We start from the raw sequence: 19,578 nt of genomic DNA, 5'->3' as shown, positions 1-19,578 counted from the left end.
TGGGCACAGCATACACTGTAGGCTGCAGTATGAGTCCTCTGGCCTCCTGTTTCCTTGATTCTGCCCCCCCCCCCCCCCTTCAGTTGCCATTGCTATAGGACATCCAACATAGTTATTACTATGGCTCTGTGTCCCCTGATGTAAGAAAAGAAAATAGGATTTTTAAAACAGCTTACCTGTAAAATCCTTTTCTTTGATGTGCATCAGGGGGCACAGAGGTCCCTCCCTTCTTCTTCTTCTTCTTATACACTTTGATTGCTTGGCTACAAAACTGAGGACTCCCAGTAATGGGAGAGGTTATATGGGGGAAGTTTACGCCTTAAGAGGCATGCCAGTGTCCAGCACCTGATACGCCGATATAACCCATATAGTTATTACTATCGCTCTGTGTCCCCTGATGTACATCAAAGAAAAGGATTTTTACAGGTAAGCTGTTTTAAAAATCCTATTTTATTTTTTTGTTTTGTTTACGTGCCATGCTTTTGTACATTCAAAATCTTTTTTGCAAATGACATTGTTTTCTGAATTAAAAACCTAGCCTGAGTAACTGTGCTGACACTTATTGTGTATACATGTTCTGCTGCTGTCACTAGCAAAAAGATTGTCCTGAAAAATTACATGCAGTCATGCATGTGTATAGACATGAAATGGCTGTAAATTGGGGCTTACAGATTTGTCATTGCTACACCGAGAACTTGTAATTCTTGCTTGTGTTATGCAAAATAATTTATTATAAATTATTTCTCTTCAGGAAGCTCGAGAGCAAGTATTCCCCCTGGATAACACTATGGAAAAACTTCAGCAGGAGAAGAAAGAAATCCTACAGAGGAAAGACTCCAGCTACAGAGCAGTACAAGAAAGGGTAAATCTTCCATTTATAATTCACTAAAACTCAACTGAACTTGGAGTGTAAATCCACTGAATGCAATGGGACACGTTTTATCAAGGAAATCTGTGACACAATTGTGATGATATTGAGAACTGGACACCCCAGAAACTGTCTGAGAAGACCCAGGGCAGACTTGTTGTTTAAAATCCTTTATTTAACTTATTTTATTGCAAATATTCAATAAAAAGCAGGAAATTTAAAGTATACATGAACCCGTGTAAAACAACCCATTCATCTTAAAATAGAATTGAAAGGGTGTATATATATATATATATCTATATATGTGTGTATATATATATATATATATATATATATAAATTGTATGTATGTGTGTGTATACACACACAGTATATAATATATTAGGGTTGCATCAATACCGGTATCAGTGCCGATACCGAGGTTTTGCACTAGTACACGTGCAAATGCTCAGATACTCAAAGCCAAGACCTTTGCTTTGTGATTTGAGCCCATATAAAATGAATAGGCTCAAATCGCACTGCAAAGAATCGCATGTGATTTGAGCAGGAATGCAGTGTTATTTCAGCCCAGTTATTTTGTATCACAGTGCACATATCCACAGAGTTAGAAAACTGACTGTGCTGGGCTTTCATACCTAGTGTGATTTCATTTTTAATTGGAAAGCAGAGGGACTGGCAGGAGTGCCAGTTATTTCACACAAAGGAAGCAATACAAAGAGAATCAGGAATATGAAATGTTGGCTTTTACATTTTTAGAATAGGAGGCTCAAAGCCAGCTTACCTCCACAGCCATCTTTTCTAGCAGGACCAAAAAAAAACTCACTTTGCCCAGATATCTTAATAGCTAAATCTGTAACTAATTGAATGCCTTAATTGGAAGACTGGAAAAGAACACTGCAGTATGACTGTAGTTGCTTATCATCTTAACCCCTTAGCATCGGCTGCCTGGTCCTTAGCAGCGCTTCTTGCAAAAGGGAGTTTTTGTATCATGTGACTGCCGTGACTGGTTGTCATGTGATCTTAAGCCCCACCTCCCAGCATCATAAACCTCTTAAAGGGTCAGGAGCATTTCTCACTGAGGGAAGTGGCATTAGCCATCATAAAGCTGTAAGAGCATTCCAGTTCTGTTACGTTCTAGACCTCAGAGTAACTAAATACATTAGGAGTATGTGGCATGCCATAAAATGTCTTACACAGGACTAATTGATATCTTAAAATTAATTTAGGCCTGATCTATACTGATAGCTGTCCTACCTGATCAGCAAAAGACCCCTTCATTAATTCTTTTTCAAAATCTTAACTAACAGAACCCAAAACTTTGCAACTATTTTCAGTCTTAAACTCTGTTTTTCTGTTGCAGCATTGTCTTTTATTTTATTTTTTGTAATACCTTTTTTTTTTTTTTTTTAAACATTTTAAACCTATTTTTTTTATTAAAATATATTTTAAAATTGTTAACCTTTTCGCCACCACACTAAGACAGATGTCATGGCGTAATGTGCTAGTCAAGACTATAGTATTGTATACTAGTACATTATGAAAGACTTCCTTTAAAACAAAGCCCTCCAGCAGAACACATTTTGAGTGGCCAAGCTGCGATGACATCACTTCCGTACAGGAGTCAAGGCCGTGGCACAGAGTTCTGAAGGATGGCGTGAGTATGCTGTCCCTTCAGAACGCATGTGCCGGTAACGTCACTACCTGCAGAAACCGTGAATAACTCCTAAACTGTGCAGTTTTAGGAAATATTCCTTGTACCTATAGGTAAGCCTTATTACCTTATCTATTAGCTTACCTATAGCTACAAGAGTTCAAGCAGTGTTTACTACCTACTATTTAAAGAATCCCTGTCTCTTTGAAGAGCACTTCTATACAGTTAATCTCTGGAATATTCCTGTCTGTCCTGACAGTGTGTATTACAGACATTTATTAAAAGTCATAATGGTCATTGTAAATAGTTGATAGTCCGATAAGCCATCTGGTAGTGGCTGATTTAGAGTGTATAACAGGTTAACTGCAAAGTTAACTAAACCCAGTGAAGATCACTCTGTGTGCTGGCACTTAGATTGTGGTCCCACAAGCTGGAAAGTCTTTACGGGTGAGGCTGAGAGTGTCATTGTAGCATGTTGGTGACAGTGTGGTGTGAGTATGAGCAGCCGTTACTCACATGTTGGTTAAGGTGACCAGGGTCTGACTCTGAGTTTGTCGCAACGATTGGACGCAAATCAGGCTTCTAAATTGGCAAACTCTTTGTAACAGTTTTTCTATATATTGGTGCCCCTTTGCATCTGTAATACAGGACAGCCAACTGCCACAGATGTGCAAAGGTCAGTATTAGATTTATGACTATGGATGAAACCAATCATTATTTCAAACATGCACAATTAGGAAGTGGTAAGAGTCAGATTTCAGTCTATCACATTGCTGCTTTAGAGCAGATGAGGAAGGAGTTTATAAATCAAGCGGTAACCATGTAGTAAACCTCCCCCGCCCCGAAATCAAGCTCACTGCTCTTGTTGAGCATTGTTTTACTGCAAAACAGAATTAATGTCGACCGTCGTTAGCTCCAATGCAAATGGTGTACAAAAGCTTATACTTTGTATTCTTTAGCCACAGCCTGAGTAGAAAACCATGTCACCTGTCAGCATGCTGCAAAGAAGGCTCCTAGAGGTCTACTGTTGGCAAAGCTCATGCTCCCCAGTGATTGGGGAAGAGTAGTTTTGACACACATGAGGCAGGTCAGCACACATAACAACGTGTTAATGCATGTTCATATACATGAAGAAGTGCATTTCAACATGTGTTGACATGAGTTTTGTTGCATTTGTATTCATTTCACTTGGAGCTAAATAGAACTAGAAGTTCAAATGATGTGAATTATTCCTCTCGTGTTGTATTGGGCAAAGTTTGCGTTCTGACTTCTCTTTTTGATAATTTTTTTCGCTCCCTTCTGTAAGTACTTTTCTCTCCTATTTTTCTGCAGCTAAATGAAATGAAAGAAAAAGTTAAAAAAATCAGCTTGTATATGAAGGATATAGAAAAGTATATCAGTGATGGAAGAGAAGAATTCAAAGAGGTACTTGATTCTTTCTATTAGAGTTAAATGAATTCACAGGTTGTATGGCTGCTGTGAGCTTTTTCATCTCTTTTACTTACAGCAAAAGGAAACCGAGCTGCAGGACCTAATGGCACATCTTAATGACAGTGAAAAGCATAAAGAAGTAATTAACAAAGAAATGATGACTATTAGGCAGGATATTGATACCCAAAAAGTAAGTACTTCATATACTTCTCTACTTAGACGTATTGCTGCAATTGCTTTATTTTAGCAAGATTCATACCTACATTTTTTAAAGTAGTCTATTGTTGCATGTGACTTTATCCATGGTGTATAGTAGAATCAGGACAGGAGGTGTGTGTATATATACACTCACCGGCCACTTTATTAGGTACACCTGTTCAATTTCTTGGCAACACAAATTGCTAATCAGCCAATCTCATGGCAGCAACTCTATGCATTTAGGCATCTAGACGTGGTGAAGAGGACTTGCTGAAGTTCAAACCACGTGGCATGGTTGTTGGTGAAAGACGGGCTGGTCTAAGTATTTCAAAAGCTGCTGATCTGCTGGGATTTTCACACACAAACATCTCTAGGGTTTACAGAGAATGGTCCGAAAAGGAGAACATTTCCAGTGAGAGGCAGTTGTGTGGATGAAAATGCCTTGTTGATATCAGAGGATAATGGGCAGACTGGTTCGAGCTGATAGAATAGCAGCAGTAACTTGTTACCAAGGTATGCAGAATACCATCTCTGAATGCACTTCACATCAAACCTTGAAGCAGATGGGCTACAGCAGCAAAAGACCACATCGGGTGCCACTCCTGTCAAGTAAGAAGAGGAAACTAAGGCTACAATTTGCACAGGCTCACCAAAGTTGGACAATAGAAGATTGGAAAAACAGTGCCAGGTCTGAAGAGTCTTGATTTCAGCTGCGACATTCAGATAGTAGGCCAGAATTTCTGTGTAAAGAACATGAAATCATGGACCCATTATGCCTTGTATCAACAGTTCAGGCTGGTGGTGTAATGGTGTGGGGGATATTTTCTTGGCATACCTTGGGCCCATTAGTAGCAATTGAGCACTTCAGCCCCGGAAGGATTTACCCCCTTAATGAGCAAAGCATTTTTTTACAACTGGGCGCTGCTTTAACTGGTAATTGCGCTGTCAAGCAATTCTGTACCCAAATAAAACTTGCGTCCTTTTTCCCAATAGAAATTTCTTTTGGTGGTATTTGATCACCTCTGCGGTTTTTATTTTTTGCAATATAATTGCAAAGGATCTAAAATTTTGAAAAAAAAATATTTTCTACTTTTTGTTATAAAAAAATACAATAAACTCAATTTTAGTCATACATTTAGACCAAAATGCATTCAACCACATGTCTCAGGTAAAAAAAGAAATAAATCAATAAGCGTATGTTTATTGGTTTGTGCAAAAGTTAGTGTCTACAAACGAAGGTACATTTTCTGTAATTTTACCCCATTTTGGAAAGTAGACACCCCAAGATATTTGCTGATAGGTATGTTGAGCACATTGAATATTTTTTTTTCAAGCGATTCAAAAATGACAAACAAATTACACAAATTTGTCACTGAAATTATATATTGCTCACACATGTCATGGGTATATGTGAAACGACACCCCAAAATACATTATACTGCTTCTCTGGAGTACAGGAATACCACATGTGTGAGACTTTTTGGCAGTCTATCCGTGTACAGGACCCCGAAAACCAATCACCACCTTAGGCTTTCTAAGGGCGTAAAATATTGATTTCACTCCTCGCCTACCTATCAGTTTCGGAGGCCATGAATTGCCCAGATATCACAAAACCCCACCAAATTACCCCATTTTGGAAACTAGACACCCCAAGCTATTTTCTGAGAGGCATGTTGAGTATTTTGCAGATGTCACTTTTTGTCACAAAGTTTTGAAAATAGAAAAAATAAAAATAAAATTCATTTTACAAAACAGACTAGAGCTACAAAATGCTCACTGTGCCTCTTAGCAAATAGCTTGGGGTGTCTACTTTACAAAATGGGGTTATTTGGGGTGGATTTGTGCTATCTTGACATTTCAGAGCCTCCGAAACTGTGATTGGTAGTGAGGACGTGAAATCACCATTTTACGCCCTTAGCCTGAATGCGTTGATTGGTTTTCGGGGTCCTGTACACGCCTAGGCTCCCAAAAAGTCTCACGTGGTATCGCCACACTCAGGAGAAGCAGCAGAATGTATTTTGGGGTATAATTTCACATATAAACATGCCATGTGTCAACAATATATCATTTAGTGATAATTTGTGTAAAAAAAAAAAAAAAGAAGGAATGCTCATCAGCAAATAGCTTGGGTTGTCTACTTTCCAAAAAGGGGGGGGGGGTTTTGAACTGTCATGGTATTTTATGCCCAACATTAGAAGTTTATTCCACACTCTTCAAACCACTTAAAGACAAAGCCTCTTCTGACACTTTTGCATGAAGAAATATTTTTCTTTTGCTAGAAAATTACTTTGAACCCCCAAACATTATACATTGTACCAAACTAAGCATGTGCAGCTTGATTCCATAGGCTCTGTGTTGTCAGGAATATATCAGGGGCAGTGGAAGGAGGGGAGAATCAGAGAAGCCAGGATCAAACAGCCTTTTTACTCAATGTAGAGATTAGCCCCTTATGCTCCACAGTGAGTATAACAAGCATTCCTTACTGCATGTACAGACTGATTTTACTGCTGTGGGTTTAGTAACACTTTAATTGCTAGCAGAGTTGCTAGGCTAATTGCTTTCTGGCTATTTATGGTTATATAAGGCATCTTGTAGTGTCTGCTTTCAGGTCATTTACAAATTTTATAATGGGGTATGCTAATTTTCTATGCACCCACTGTAGATACAGGAACGATGTCTCCAGGACAATTTAACCCTCAGGAAACGACAGGAGGAGTTAAAAAAGGTTGGACAAGAACGAGAACTACTACTAAAGGAAATGGGGCAGATGAAAGCTGCACATCTGAGGAAGTAAGAATATTTAGTCTCGTACCAGTTAACACAAAAAATAATTTTGTATCCAGTTGCAGTTTATTTGAGCATTGTTGTAAATGCTTCAGTTTACTTAAGCTTGTGTGTGTAATACAGTACATCTTTATCACACTTCACTTTAATTGTCTTTGTTGAAAGTGCAGAACTTGGTCAAAGAAAAATCTGCCAGCAGTGAACATGAGCAGTTCCTGAGGTGGTAGTGGTTTTAGGCAGCCATTGACCTATGTAAAGTATTAAAGCCCCATGCTTGTGAGATGTGTGTAATGCAACTGACCTTTATTAAAAACATTAAAAGAAAATAATTTGCTTCCATACTTTTATTGTCCAAACCCGGAGTTCTTTGTAAGGTTCAATCGTATACTTTTTTGGTTTTCAGTGAACACCAAGACTTGGAAAACAAAATCGAAACATTGAAAACAAACCACAGCCTGGCTCTTGGACGTCAGAAAGGATTTGAGGATGAAATCATGCGGTATAAGAAAGAGCTTCGGGAACCCCAGTACAAAGATGCTGAAGAGAAACACAGGGAGATGATGATTGTTATGAGAACCACAGAGCTGGCCAACAAAGACCTGGACATTTATTATAAGACACTTGACCAGTGAGTATTTTTTCCTGCACACTAATGCAAACAGTAGTGTTCTTTTGTTGGACTCTTTCTCCTTGGTTTCTATATATCCGTAAGACCCACATATAATACAGATCTGCTCTGTTCACTAACCTCCATCCTTAATCCTTTGTCTACGTTTATAAATGTCCTAGTATTTAGGGGGTATTAAAGCAAGCTTGAGCTGCAACAGCCATGTTCTTGGTATGTTTTTTTTTTCGAGCCAGCGATAGAATTATAGGTAAAAGTGATCTGGTTGGCTCCAGAGCCACCTGATCACTTTTATAGGGCTCTAAAGGTGCGGCTTCTGGCCCCTGCAGTGGTTTTCAGGCTTTCAATTCCCCCAGGGCCATGGTAATTGGTAGTAACAATGAGAGCAGGAGGAGTCGCTTTCAGGTTCAGACCTATCTTTCCCTGACCGCTGTAGCCGAGGTAGCAGGTGGGATCTAGTAGACTGCCTCTATAAGAAAGACCTGTCATATGCCCATGCCATGACATAAAAGCATCACAGTAAAGACTCTCCAATGCATACATGCAGCATAGGGCACACATGTGAATGTAAACATAATGTGCACCACACGTGAGGTATCACCGCAAATGTTGGAGTGAGGGCCATCATTTATTTGAAACAAAAGTTTGCGTTATGTACAAAAGATTTATACAGGACAACTGTACAATGCAATGTATATAATGGGGAGAGTCACACAACCCAATAAACCAATTATAAGAACTAACAACAACAAAAAAAGGTAAAACTGGTGTCAATTATTTCCATATGAATTGATAACCATACGTTTCAAATATAGACATAAGGAAAAGGGTTAGACTGTACCAATATATGGAGTACCAGACAAATTGGGAGATGCAAGTTGAAGAGAATTGTAACCCTCTATCCCACATTTTATTATACTTGCCTGGGCAACCACTATTGATGTAAATCACAGTTTTGTAGGGTAAGGTGTTATTGATTTCAGCAAGCAAGGCAGTTACCATAGGGGCAGCCGCCAGGATCCATTTTCAGCTATTAGCTTTCTTGCTGCAAATAATGTTTCGTGGAGGAAATGGAGCATATATTTGTCTATTCCGGTATCGGGAAATAGGCCCAGAAGGCATTGCTTGGGATCCAACGATACTGGTGAGCCCATTTGGTCGTATAGAAACTGAACGACCTGCAACCAGTATCCCTGAATCCGAGGACACTGCCAAAGGAGGTGGTCAAAGGTGCCGACAGAGATGAGACACTTGGAGCACATAGGGCTGCGGGAGGAGCAAAATGTACCCATTCGTTGCGGGATCAGGTATGCCCTGTTTTAAAAAAAAAACTCAGCCAAGCGCAACTACTGTATAGTATACTTGGTGTGTAGAGTAGTCGGTGCTCTGGCTAATTAAGCTCACAAAACATCCATAGAAAGTACAGGCCAGCAATCGTACATCACGGGACACAGAGCTATAGTAGTTACTATGTGGGTTATAGGCCACCTTCAGGTGCTGGACACTGGCACACCCTAAACAGCAAGTTACCTCCCTATATAACCCCTCCCATACCTGGAATACCTGTTTTTTCGCCAGTGTCTAAGGTGTTGGTCACAAGTAAAGATGTGCTGTGCTGTGCTGAGCTCCACTGGAGCAAGTGTTGCTAGGGCTAGCTATGTAGCCGGATTCATTCAAAGTGTCTTTTAGGCCAAATTGAATGGTACCCATGCCTAGTGTCTGAAGAAACAAGGTTTTGCCCGTAACGCTTCTCTTTTTAGAGAGCTGGACCCCGGGATCTGGTATTTTCAGCAATAAAGTTTTACTGGCGGGGTGCTATTACAGGTCCAGGAGTGTGGGGCTTCCCAAGGGTCCCTGGTTCCTGAAGGTTTGTAAACGGGACACAACATGAAGGGTGAAGACTGGGTCTGTTGGTTTTACCACAGAAAACCCTGCAGCAGGAAAGGTAAGTTGAGTTTTTCTAAGGAATTTTACATTTTCTTATGAAATGTCTCCTTTTAAAAAAAAAAAGTAAATGCTGTAATGCCTAAGAGTCACCACTGGGGTAATGCTTTCCTCAGAGATCACGCTGTGTCAGAAAGCAGAAGGTTTTTTCCTCTGGCTAGCAGGCAGTCCTCCGGTAAGTTTGGGGGGGGGGCTTCTTCTACCAGACATCCCCCACCTTGACAAAGCTGCCCCCCCATCTGCCTGGAAAGGGGAAACCTAAAAACGATCGGCATGCCGCTCTGTTTTTCCTATCGCTCCTGCACGGCGGCTTGTCTAGATCTCCTCCTCGCCGTCCCTCCCTCAAACACAAGCCAATCCCATCTTTTGAAAGAGAGATGGGGGGGGGCGCGATGCGATGGAGGGGGCCGGGGCTTACTGTGGCATTGGCTTCCTCCAACGTTCAGTATGGGAGTGTGTTTAATAAGCTAAATTTTTGCTGCTGCAAGTTGTCGGAGAGACACGAGCAAAGAGGGGCATGTAAGAGGTTTGGCGACACAGGCATTCCTATTGACACATTTATTATTGGCATCAGGATGAGCTTTTTTTTTTAATTGTATTTTTATTAAATTTCAAAGCAAGTACAAAATAATCGAGCAATGAAATGATCAATAAGCAGAGAAAAACATAGATTATAACATAAACGTTAACTAGAGAAGTTAGATAATAATGTCCACAGATGCAGGCACAAAAGTGAACTGCATAGCTATTACAATTAAAGTAATTAACATACAGTCTATGAAAGGCAAAATATCCGTATGACAGTAAGCCGGAGGCCAGAGAGAGACAAAACAACAAAACATCCATAAGAACATCATGGTGATTCTCGGGGGGGGGGGGAGAGTGGGTTACCTGGACAAGTACATATAGAGAATCAATGGGAGGGGGGAAGATGGAAGTAGAAGCCGGATAGGAGGCGCTACTACCGGCAGCCGTTAAGAGTGTACAAACAGGGGAGCCCCAAATTCCGATCGATCCCAGGGTTCCCATACTTTATCAAACTGGGAAACCAAGTCATGCACCGAGGCCGTCAGGTACTCCATTCTCCGTATCTCGCACACCAGCTGGAGAAATCTAGGCCAGGGAGGGGTTGCGCCAGACAACCAGCATAACGGGATAAGCCTCTTAGCAGCTAATAGAATATAGGAGATCAGTCAGTTTGTATTTTTGGGTAGGCCTGGGATAGGGAGACCTAATAAGCAATGTAGGGGGTCAATCGGAAGGGACACCCCCGTCACCCCCATCACCAACGATCCCACCTCCAACCAAAAAGGACTTATCAGGGGGCACTTCCAGAAGATGTGGAACATTGACCCAATGTCAAGCCCACAACGGCAGCAACGTGGAGAGACTGAGGGGTCAAATTTGTGGATGACATCAGAGGTTCTATACCAGAACATAAGAATTTTAATTGCCGTTTCCCTTTGCGTGACACACTTATAAGATTTAAAAGTAGAGGCCCAAATCTTATCCCATGTCTGTAGGGGGATAGGTTTATCCAACAACTGTGACCATTTACTCATATACAGGTGTGTAAGTTCATTTAAGGGGGTTGACTCATGGAGGATTCGGTGGATAGAGGAGATTAGAAGTAATTGGTGGGGGCCCTGGGCGCAGAGGTGTTCAAAGGCCGTGGGATTATCAAGGGTTAAAGTCGGAGATTTGGAGCTGAAAAGGTGCCTAACCTGGAGGTAAAAATAAAACGAGTGCTTGGGGATGTCATATTTATCACGTAAGGTATCAAAGGCATGAAGCCTACGCGAGATGGGGTGCACCAGATTTCTAAGTTGGAAAAGGGGTGGGGGTCCAGCCACGCGAAGATCCTGCCCAAAGACAGTCCATCTAGGATACTAGGGTTAAACAACACATTTGTGAGGGGTGGGGGGGGGGGCAGGGCGAGGAAAGGGAGTACTTTTTGTTACACTTTTGCCATATGTCCAGGGTAAAGGACATTGGAGCCGTACATTGACGCCTAAGGTTAGGATGCAAAGGGGAAGGGGCACCCCAGATCAAGGAGCATGGGTGCACCGGATACAGGACCCCCTTCTCAATAGCAGCCCACTGACTCGTGGCGTTAAGAGAGGACCAAGAGGTAATAATACGTAATTGAGTAGCATGGTAATACTTCACGATATCCGGAGCCCCCAGACCTCCCCGAGCTCGAGGCGCAAGTACCACTGAACTGGCAAGACGGTGAGATCTGTCAGCCCATATAAAATTTAAAAACAGTCTTTGGAGAAGTTTAAGCTGTGGGGTTGGAATGGCGACTGGCAGTGTCTCAAAATGATAGAGCAATCTGGGCAAAACTGACATTTTAAGGACGTTGATCCTGCCCAAAAGGGATGGAGGATATTTGGACCAGGTCAGTAGGGAGTTATTGATGTCTTGGAATAGGGGAGGAAAGTTTGCACGGAACAGGTGGGAATATGAAGGAGTTAAGAAAACGCCCAGATATTTGAGTGAGTCAGTGCACCATCTATAAGGATAAGTTTCTTTAAGCCTAGAGAGTTGTGTAACGGGTATATGTATGGGTAGTTCTAAATCCGTTAACGAGAGCTTGGGCAGTTTCAGGTTGGAGAAAAAGGACTTAAATTTCTCTTGTGTAAAGTGAAAATGATTTTCTGGGGATAGACCGTTATATAGTTTGTGGTAAAATTCGCCAAAGGTGTTAGAGATTTCACGAGGGCAATGAGTCTTAGTTCCGTCAGGACGGGAGAGAAACTCAGGGAAGGAATTGAATGTGCACGGCCGTAGTTTATTAATTAACATTTTATGGGGTTTATTGGAAAATTCGTAAAATTTCTGCTTCATCCAGAGCAGTGATCTAGCAGCCCAGTCGAGTTGGGCCGTTTTAATCTGTTCCCTGAGTAGGGTGACTTTCCGCAGTCTCTCCACCGTGGGGGAGCCCAAAAGCCTCTGCTCCGCCAAGAGAAGAGCAGAAGTTAGAGATCATATATATTCGGTTCTGTCTCTAAAAATGGCCTTATGGGCTTCCCACAGGGTGGAAAAATCAGAGACAGACCCACTGTTTAGTTGGAAAAATTCTGCAGAGTCTGCGCAAGGACAGAGCGGGAGCTTTCAGATTGTAAGAGATGATTAAGTCGCCAATGACAAGATCTTGGGTAGGCCTGAGTGAGCAGGAGATCTAGGGTAATGGGGGCATGGTCAGACCAGGTAATCGGCATCACCTCAGAGTCCACCACAAATGGGATGAGAGGGGCAGATATAAAGAAGTGATCGAGCTGTGAATACATCTTATGAGCTGGGGAATAGAAGGTAAATTGTTGAGCTGTGAGGTGTTTAATCCTCCATGAGTCAAAAAGGTGGTGGGATCTAATAAGCTGCCGGACATGGTAGCTTGAGAGGCAAGCTTCTTGGAGGGCGTGGAAGAAAACAGTGTTGGTCTATCTCTAGTGGGGGACATAACCAAATTAAAGTCCCCGCCGTCTATCATAAAGGGCTGTGAAGAATAGTGGGATGAGTCAAACAGGCCATTAAGGAAATCAATCTGACCAACATTAGGGGCATACAGGTTGACGAGGGTCAGAGAGGTGTTAAAGTATTGGCAGTCTAGGATTAGGTATCTTCCCTGGGGATCTACATGGGAGTTTTTAACCTTAATGGGGCATTCTGATCAAAATCACAACACCCGCCCTGCCTGTGGGGTCAGAGGCTAGGAAGGAGGCGGGGAAGTGCTTGGAGGCAAACTTAAGGGAGCCACCTGCTTTAAAATGGGTTTCTTGCAACATAATCTTGTCTGCACCAGAGGACCTGAATTCCTTCAGGGCCACCCAGCGCTTACGTATAGAGCCTAGGCCCTTTACATTGTATGACAAGAGCTTTAAAGCCATAAGGGCAATCTAGGTAGGTAAGCATATGTGAGTACCTGGAGGATGCAATACAGCCAACAATAAGTATCAATGAACTAGAACTCTAGTCGATATAAGGTGTCATTAGCGTCAGTTATGCCTAGGCGGTGGGGAAAGATCAGGTATACCCAGAGCCAGGATAACCTGAGGCCAAACCAGCATATGCAGTGCATAAGTAAACAATAAAACTGATCTATAGTAATGGACACAGTAGATCAAAAAACCTTAAAAAGGAACATTATCAAAAGCGTCAGAAAATTTAAAAAGAAAACAAAAAAGAACATAACATCTTGAGAGCCTGAGGGGAACATGTACCTCAGGGGACCCAGGGCAGCAACCCAGGCAAAGAGGGTCGTGGCCGGACGATCACCGGAGGTGGCCTTATGTGAAAGTGGGAGGGCCATCTACTCTCCTTATGAACTCGAAAATGAATAAAGTGCATTAACAACATATAGTCTTTTGTAAAAACAAAACCCCATGGGAAGGGGAAAAATAGTCCCGGCTTGAACATTCAAGACAAAGGAAAAACTTGAAATAAACATTGCAACAGGATCTTTTCCTTTCAATTCACGGAGGAAAAATAAAAAATGGGGGAGTAAGAGCAGCATACATAACTGAACCATGTGGGGAATGGCAAGGGAAGTCAGGGAGGTTGTTTGGAGAATCTTGGGCGTTGAGGTGTAGAGAGATGCCTCCTGGATTTGCTCCTCACGGGTGTCCAGATGCGGCTTGGGGTATTGGGTAGGGGGCGAGTCTGGGCCTCAGCCGGATGCATGTCTTCCTCAGGCAGGGGAGGGAGCCCAAGGCTCTTTAGAAAGGATTCACTCTCCATGAGATCAAGGAGGATATACTGAGCTCCATTTTTGGACACAAGCAGACGGAAGGGAAAGCCCCAATAATATGGGACCTTGTGATTCTGCAAGTAAGAGGTAATTGGCCGGAGGTTCCTGCGTTTAGCCAGGGTGATGGGGGAGAGGTCACTGAAAATCTGCAGCTTCACTCCCTTGTAAACAATTTGAGGTTTATTGCGTGTGGATTGGATCAGTGCCTCTTTGCTTTCAAAGAAGTGGAACCGGACAATAACATCTCTGGGCCTAGCCTCTGCAGGAGGCTTGGGGGCCAGAGAGCGATGAGTCCTGTTGAGGCGCCAGTCTATGTCCACTACCGTGGGGGCCAGGGTGTTAAAGAGGCCTAGCAGGTAAGCACGTAAGTCACAGTCACCCACAGTCTCCAGGATACCTCTAAAGCGCAGGTTCTGGCGCCTCTCTCTTTTTCCAGATCCTCCTGTTGGAGCTGTAGTTGAGACACTGAGAGGCGCAGGTTGTGGTTGTCCTCCTCAACAGCCTGGACGTAACTGACCATCTTATCAAATTTGTTTTCAAGCGTGTCCGTGCGGTCACCAAGCTGGTTGATTTCCTTTCGCAATTCCACCGCAAGTTTATTTACCTCAGCCGAGACATTGGTTATGATCTGTTGAAGCAGGAGATGTAATTTGGCATCCAGTTTGGCGTCCAATATATCAGGGGTAAGGATCCCCTGCGGGGATGGCAGGCCCAAGTCGGGAGCTTGGGGGACAATAACTGGGGGGGTACCAGAGCCCTCCATTCCCAGAGGCAAATCCATATTGGACAAAGGGTCCGGAGGGGAATGGGAGGGAGGCGGCTGAGATCTGGTAACAAAGCTATCCATAATAGGCCCCGTCTGCTGATCAGGGATGTGTTTGTAATATTCCTGTTGCTGACCAATTTTTCCCATGGGGCGCTTTAGTACTACAATGAAGAGGAATGTGTACCCCCGGAGCTCTTTGTAGCTAGTGTGGCGTTGCGGGGGTCATGGGGAGCAGATAGGCCCTTTAACTCATTTAAAAGTCATATTGGTCAGTATTAGTGAGATACATATCAATAGCTGATGATGAATGCAAGTGGTTTCAGGAGAATCCACTCCCCCCTCCCACTAGTAGATTGTGAAATTAGGAGCTGTAAGGTGTAGCTGGGTGTAGCAAGATGGCCGACTACATCCAGAATAGGCCGGAGCCAGGGCCTTGCCTAGTTAGAGCTGCAGCCAGAGGGCACCAGGCTCAATATCAGATGAGATTGTCCAGGCCTATGCAGGACCCTGCCCCCCTATAAGGCCTAGAGGGGGCACCTGTCTGGTGGGGGGAGGCTGAGAGGGGGATCCAGGAAAAACCCCTGAGGGGACTCACCAGGCCGGAGGATGTCCGTGCTGGAGTCTTTAAAGCAGCTTCTGTCCACAGGGGCCCCGCAGTCGGATGATTCCTCTCCCGATTACCGCCCGCTGCCGTCGGATCAGCTCCCGGCAGGCTCTGCAGGCAAGCACAGAGGTCCTGGAGGCCTAGTAGGCCGCAAAACGGCGGCCGACGAGCGGCCAATGGAGAAAGCAACGGAGCGGATTAAGCGGCTTGTGGACTTCAAAAAACGGCCAAATCTGTGTGGGGCTGTAGGGGGAAGCCCGATGGACAAGGTGGACATCTTTGGAGTGAAAAGGATGAACCACAGCGGAGGATGGCTGCGGATTCCAAAATGGCCAGAGGAGCACAGGGAAATTGCGTCTGTCCTCGGTTCCAGCCGGCCACGCCCCCCAGGATGAGCTTTAATAGCAGCCGCAGTGGCTGGACTATTGCTCAAAGCAGTGGATGCGATTCTTCTGGTAGTAATTCTGCATTTATGCATCAGGTTATGGTCAGAAGGGGAGGTAGAAACACCCAAAAAGAGAGCTAAAGGGATCTCCCTCAAGCTCTGAAAGCCTGAAATTCATCTCTACAATGGCATCCTCCCCTGAGAGGGGGTGGCTGGTCAGAGTGAGCCTTCAAGGGCCACGGAATGTTTGCAACTGTTTACAACACTGCAGCCCCTGCCTATATTTCTAAAAAAGTTTTTTTTCCTCAGCCATGCTAGCATGGGAAAAAGGTTAGTGGTTTTAAACGCATCCCAGATTGGGATAAAATGCGACAGGTTCCATTCCATTACCCAAGGATCCTCAAACTGAGGATCTGGGTGTGGGAGAAGATGTTTTCTCTCAGGGGTCTGTGAACAGGCTGATGACTCCTCTTCTGAGGGGTCATATGCGGAAGGATCAGCTTCACATTATGGGTGCAATTCCTTACTGAAATTGGTCCACTCCACTTTTTATGCTACCCTTAACTCAGTGTCCACTTCTTGTTTTGGGTTTGCTAAAGCCTTCTTAAAGCTGTGTATGCCTTTCCTGTCCATTCATAGTTGGGAAAGTTTATGTATTCTGAGTGGGATCACCCAGATAAGCATTTTTTCCCTCCTAAAAGGTTTTTCACACTTTATCCTATGGAGGAATAAACGTATTAAAGGTGGAAGCAATTGATGCTGCTATATCTTCTGATTAAAGGTTTGACTTATCCAGCAGACAATGCTCAAGTACTTAGGATCCAACAGATAAAGAGTTGGAATTCCTATTAAAAAAAAAAAAAAAAAAAACATATATTGGTTTCCTGACAGGTTGAGTGTCTCGGCCTGTGCTGACAGTAATTGGTACATGTCAAAATCCTTGAGGGACCAGTTTAAACAGGTGCTCATTGTTATCCCTGTTCAGCAGGCCCAGGATCTGGCAAGCTCCTAGTAGCTTTATGTTGAAAATAGACGCTATCAGAGATTCTGTCTTCAGGCCTCACCACTTTCGCTGGGCTGGTATTGAAAAATTGGTCAACCAAAGCTTCATAAAAAAACAAAAAAAAACTCCTGGCTGGTTTTCCTTTTTGCGGTGAACGGCTGTTTGGGATATCATGGATAATTCATCCAAAGAATTTCAAAAAGGTTGGAAAGGTACCCCTTTGCCATTTAAGAAAAGGAGTAAATGTATTTAATTTAAATAACAAGCTCCTTCTCCAGTGCCAGTAACATCAGCCTCCAGGCAGTCACGTTCAAGATGTAATCCTCAGGGTCAAGCCCAGGGACAAAAGAAACCTACCAACAAGATACTAAAGCCTCCTTAGGAGATGATGCCCCCTGCTCGCGGGGGGGGGGGGGGGGACTTCTGCAGTTCTCAAGGGTCTGACAGAAAGAATGGCAAGACAGATGGGTGGCTTCTTCAATAGCTCTAGAGTACAATCTGGGGTTTCAAGATTTCCCGTCTCCTTGTTTTCTCAGATCAAACGTTCCTAAAGATCCAGAGAAAAAAGTCTCTTTCTAGCATTGGACCATCCTTTGGCAAAGAGTGGTCATGCTGGTCCCCATGAAAGAGCGGAGTATGAGGTTTTATTCAAACCTTTTTTCATGGCAAAATCGAATGGCGATGTCAAACCCATTCTGGATCTCAAGTATCTGGAAATCTGCTCTTTTTCGCATGGAGTTAATCCAATCAGTTGTCTCCATCCTACAAGGAAGAGAACATTTGACGTCAATCGATGTCAAGGGTGCATACCTCCATGGGCATATTTCCCCGCTCACCAGTAATATCTACTTCAATGTAGAAAATCTTCATTTTCAGTTTGTAGCCCTGATTTTCGGTCTAGCTACTGCACCTTGTGTGTTTACAGAGGTTCCCCTCCTCTAGCCAGATTACAGGTCCAAGGTATAACGATTATAGTTTACCTAGACAATCAGCTCTTGATAGATCAGTCGGTAGCCTGCTTAGACCAAAGTATGGTCACCACATTCAACTACCTGGGATACCTAAGTTGGATTCTCAACCTAGAGAAATCTTCCTTAAAACCATTTTAAGGAGGTTATGAGTCTGTTCATAGATACACCCAGTAAAGGGTATTCTTGCCCCAGGCAAAGGTCAGCGCCATAAAGGAACTGATTAAGGTGGTCGAAGCAAGATGAATCCTTCTATTCAGCTTGCATGAGGAAAACATGGTGGCTTCATTCATGGCCATTCCTTATGCTCAGTTTCATTTGAGACTGCTGCAAAACAGTATCTTATCGGCTTGGAACAAGAGGGTTCAAGCTCTAGTTTTTCCAATGTGTCTGACTCCAAAGGTGTGCCGAAGCCTCAGTTTATAATTAATAACCAAAAATCTGCAAATGAGAAAATCCTTCCTACTGTTACCTGGGAAGTGGTAACAACATACACCAACCTTTTTTAGGTTGGGGAGCAGTCCTGGAAGAGGCAACTGTCGAAGAGAAGTGGTCCAGATCAGAAATGACCTTGCCCATTGACATTCTACAGATTCGGGCAGAGCACTTGGTCCTGAGGCCCTGGATGTTTAATTAATGGAGCTATCCTGTCAGGATCCAATGCGACAAAGCCACAGCAGTGGCCTATATCAATCACCAAGGGGGCACAAGAAGTTGTGCGGCCCAGAGAAAGGTGAATCATATCCTATCTTGGGCAGAAAACAATGTATCTTGCCTATCGGCAGTTTTTCATTCTAGGAATAAAAGTTTGGCAGGCGGTCTATTTTGAGTCACCAGCAGTTGTTCCCGGGAGAATGGTTCCTTCACCCCTATATCTTTCTGACAGTAGGTCAGATGGGGGATCCCAGAAGTAGATCAACAGAGCATTCAGGTTCAACAGAGAGTTTGACATCTTTATGTTAAGAACAAAGGATCTGCTAGCATGCGGAACAGGTGCCTTGGTGTTCCCATGGAATCCGTTTTACTGATTTATGCATTCCCTCCTTTTCTGCGTGTGTCCACGACTTCTTTGCAGGATCAAGCAGGAAGGGAAGTTGGTGATTCTTGTGGCCTCGGTGTGGTCCTGAAGATCTTGGTATGTAGAGATTAAAAGGATGGCGGTAGGGGTCCCATGGACCCTACCACCATGTCCAGACCTTCTCACGCAAAGGTCTGGTATTCCATCTTACCATACAAATGCTAAATTTAACAGTTTGGCTATTGAGGCCCACACTCTGAAAAAGCGTGGGCTGTCAGGTTCGGTGGTATCTACCTTGGTTAAATGCAAGGAAGCCGGCCTCCATGCTTCTATATTATGGAGTCTGGGAAGCATATGTCTCCAGGTGTGAAACCATGGGTTGGCACCCCAGGAAATGGGTCATAGGTAGAACCCTTGACTTTCTGCAGATGGGGCAAGTTATAAAGCTGGCCTTGAGTACTTTCTAAGGACAGGTCTCAGCCTTATTGGTATTATTTCAACAACCACGTTCTTTGCATTCTTTGGTTCCCAACTTTATTCAGGTGGTAACATGGCTTAATGTCCGGTTAGGTCACCCCTGAACC

General features: G+C 43.4%; 1 protein-coding gene across 1 annotated transcript in view; it reads left to right on the top strand.

Moving 5' to 3' along the window:
- The window catches only part of RAD50 (RAD50 double strand break repair protein), a 471,242-nt gene that overhangs the window by 355,215 nt on the left and 96,449 nt on the right, over window positions 1–19,578 (top strand). The window contains exons 18-22 of the mRNA XM_077473261.1: window positions 752–862; window positions 3,851–3,943; window positions 4,026–4,139; window positions 6,810–6,937; window positions 7,335–7,559. Of these exons, the coding sequence (XP_077329387.1) occupies window positions 752–862; window positions 3,851–3,943; window positions 4,026–4,139; window positions 6,810–6,937; window positions 7,335–7,559 (671 nt within the window). The remainder of the gene's footprint in view (window positions 1–751; window positions 863–3,850; window positions 3,944–4,025; window positions 4,140–6,809; window positions 6,938–7,334; window positions 7,560–19,578) is intronic.

Source organism: Lithobates pipiens, unplaced genomic scaffold (assembly GCF_037356315.1).
Source record: "Lithobates pipiens isolate NorthernLeopardFrog02 unplaced genomic scaffold, aLitPip1_a1.2 Scaffold_8, whole genome shotgun sequence".
NCBI lineage: Eukaryota > Metazoa > Chordata > Amphibia > Anura > Ranidae > Lithobates > Lithobates pipiens.
This window is presented reverse-complemented; position numbering and strand designations above follow the sequence as displayed.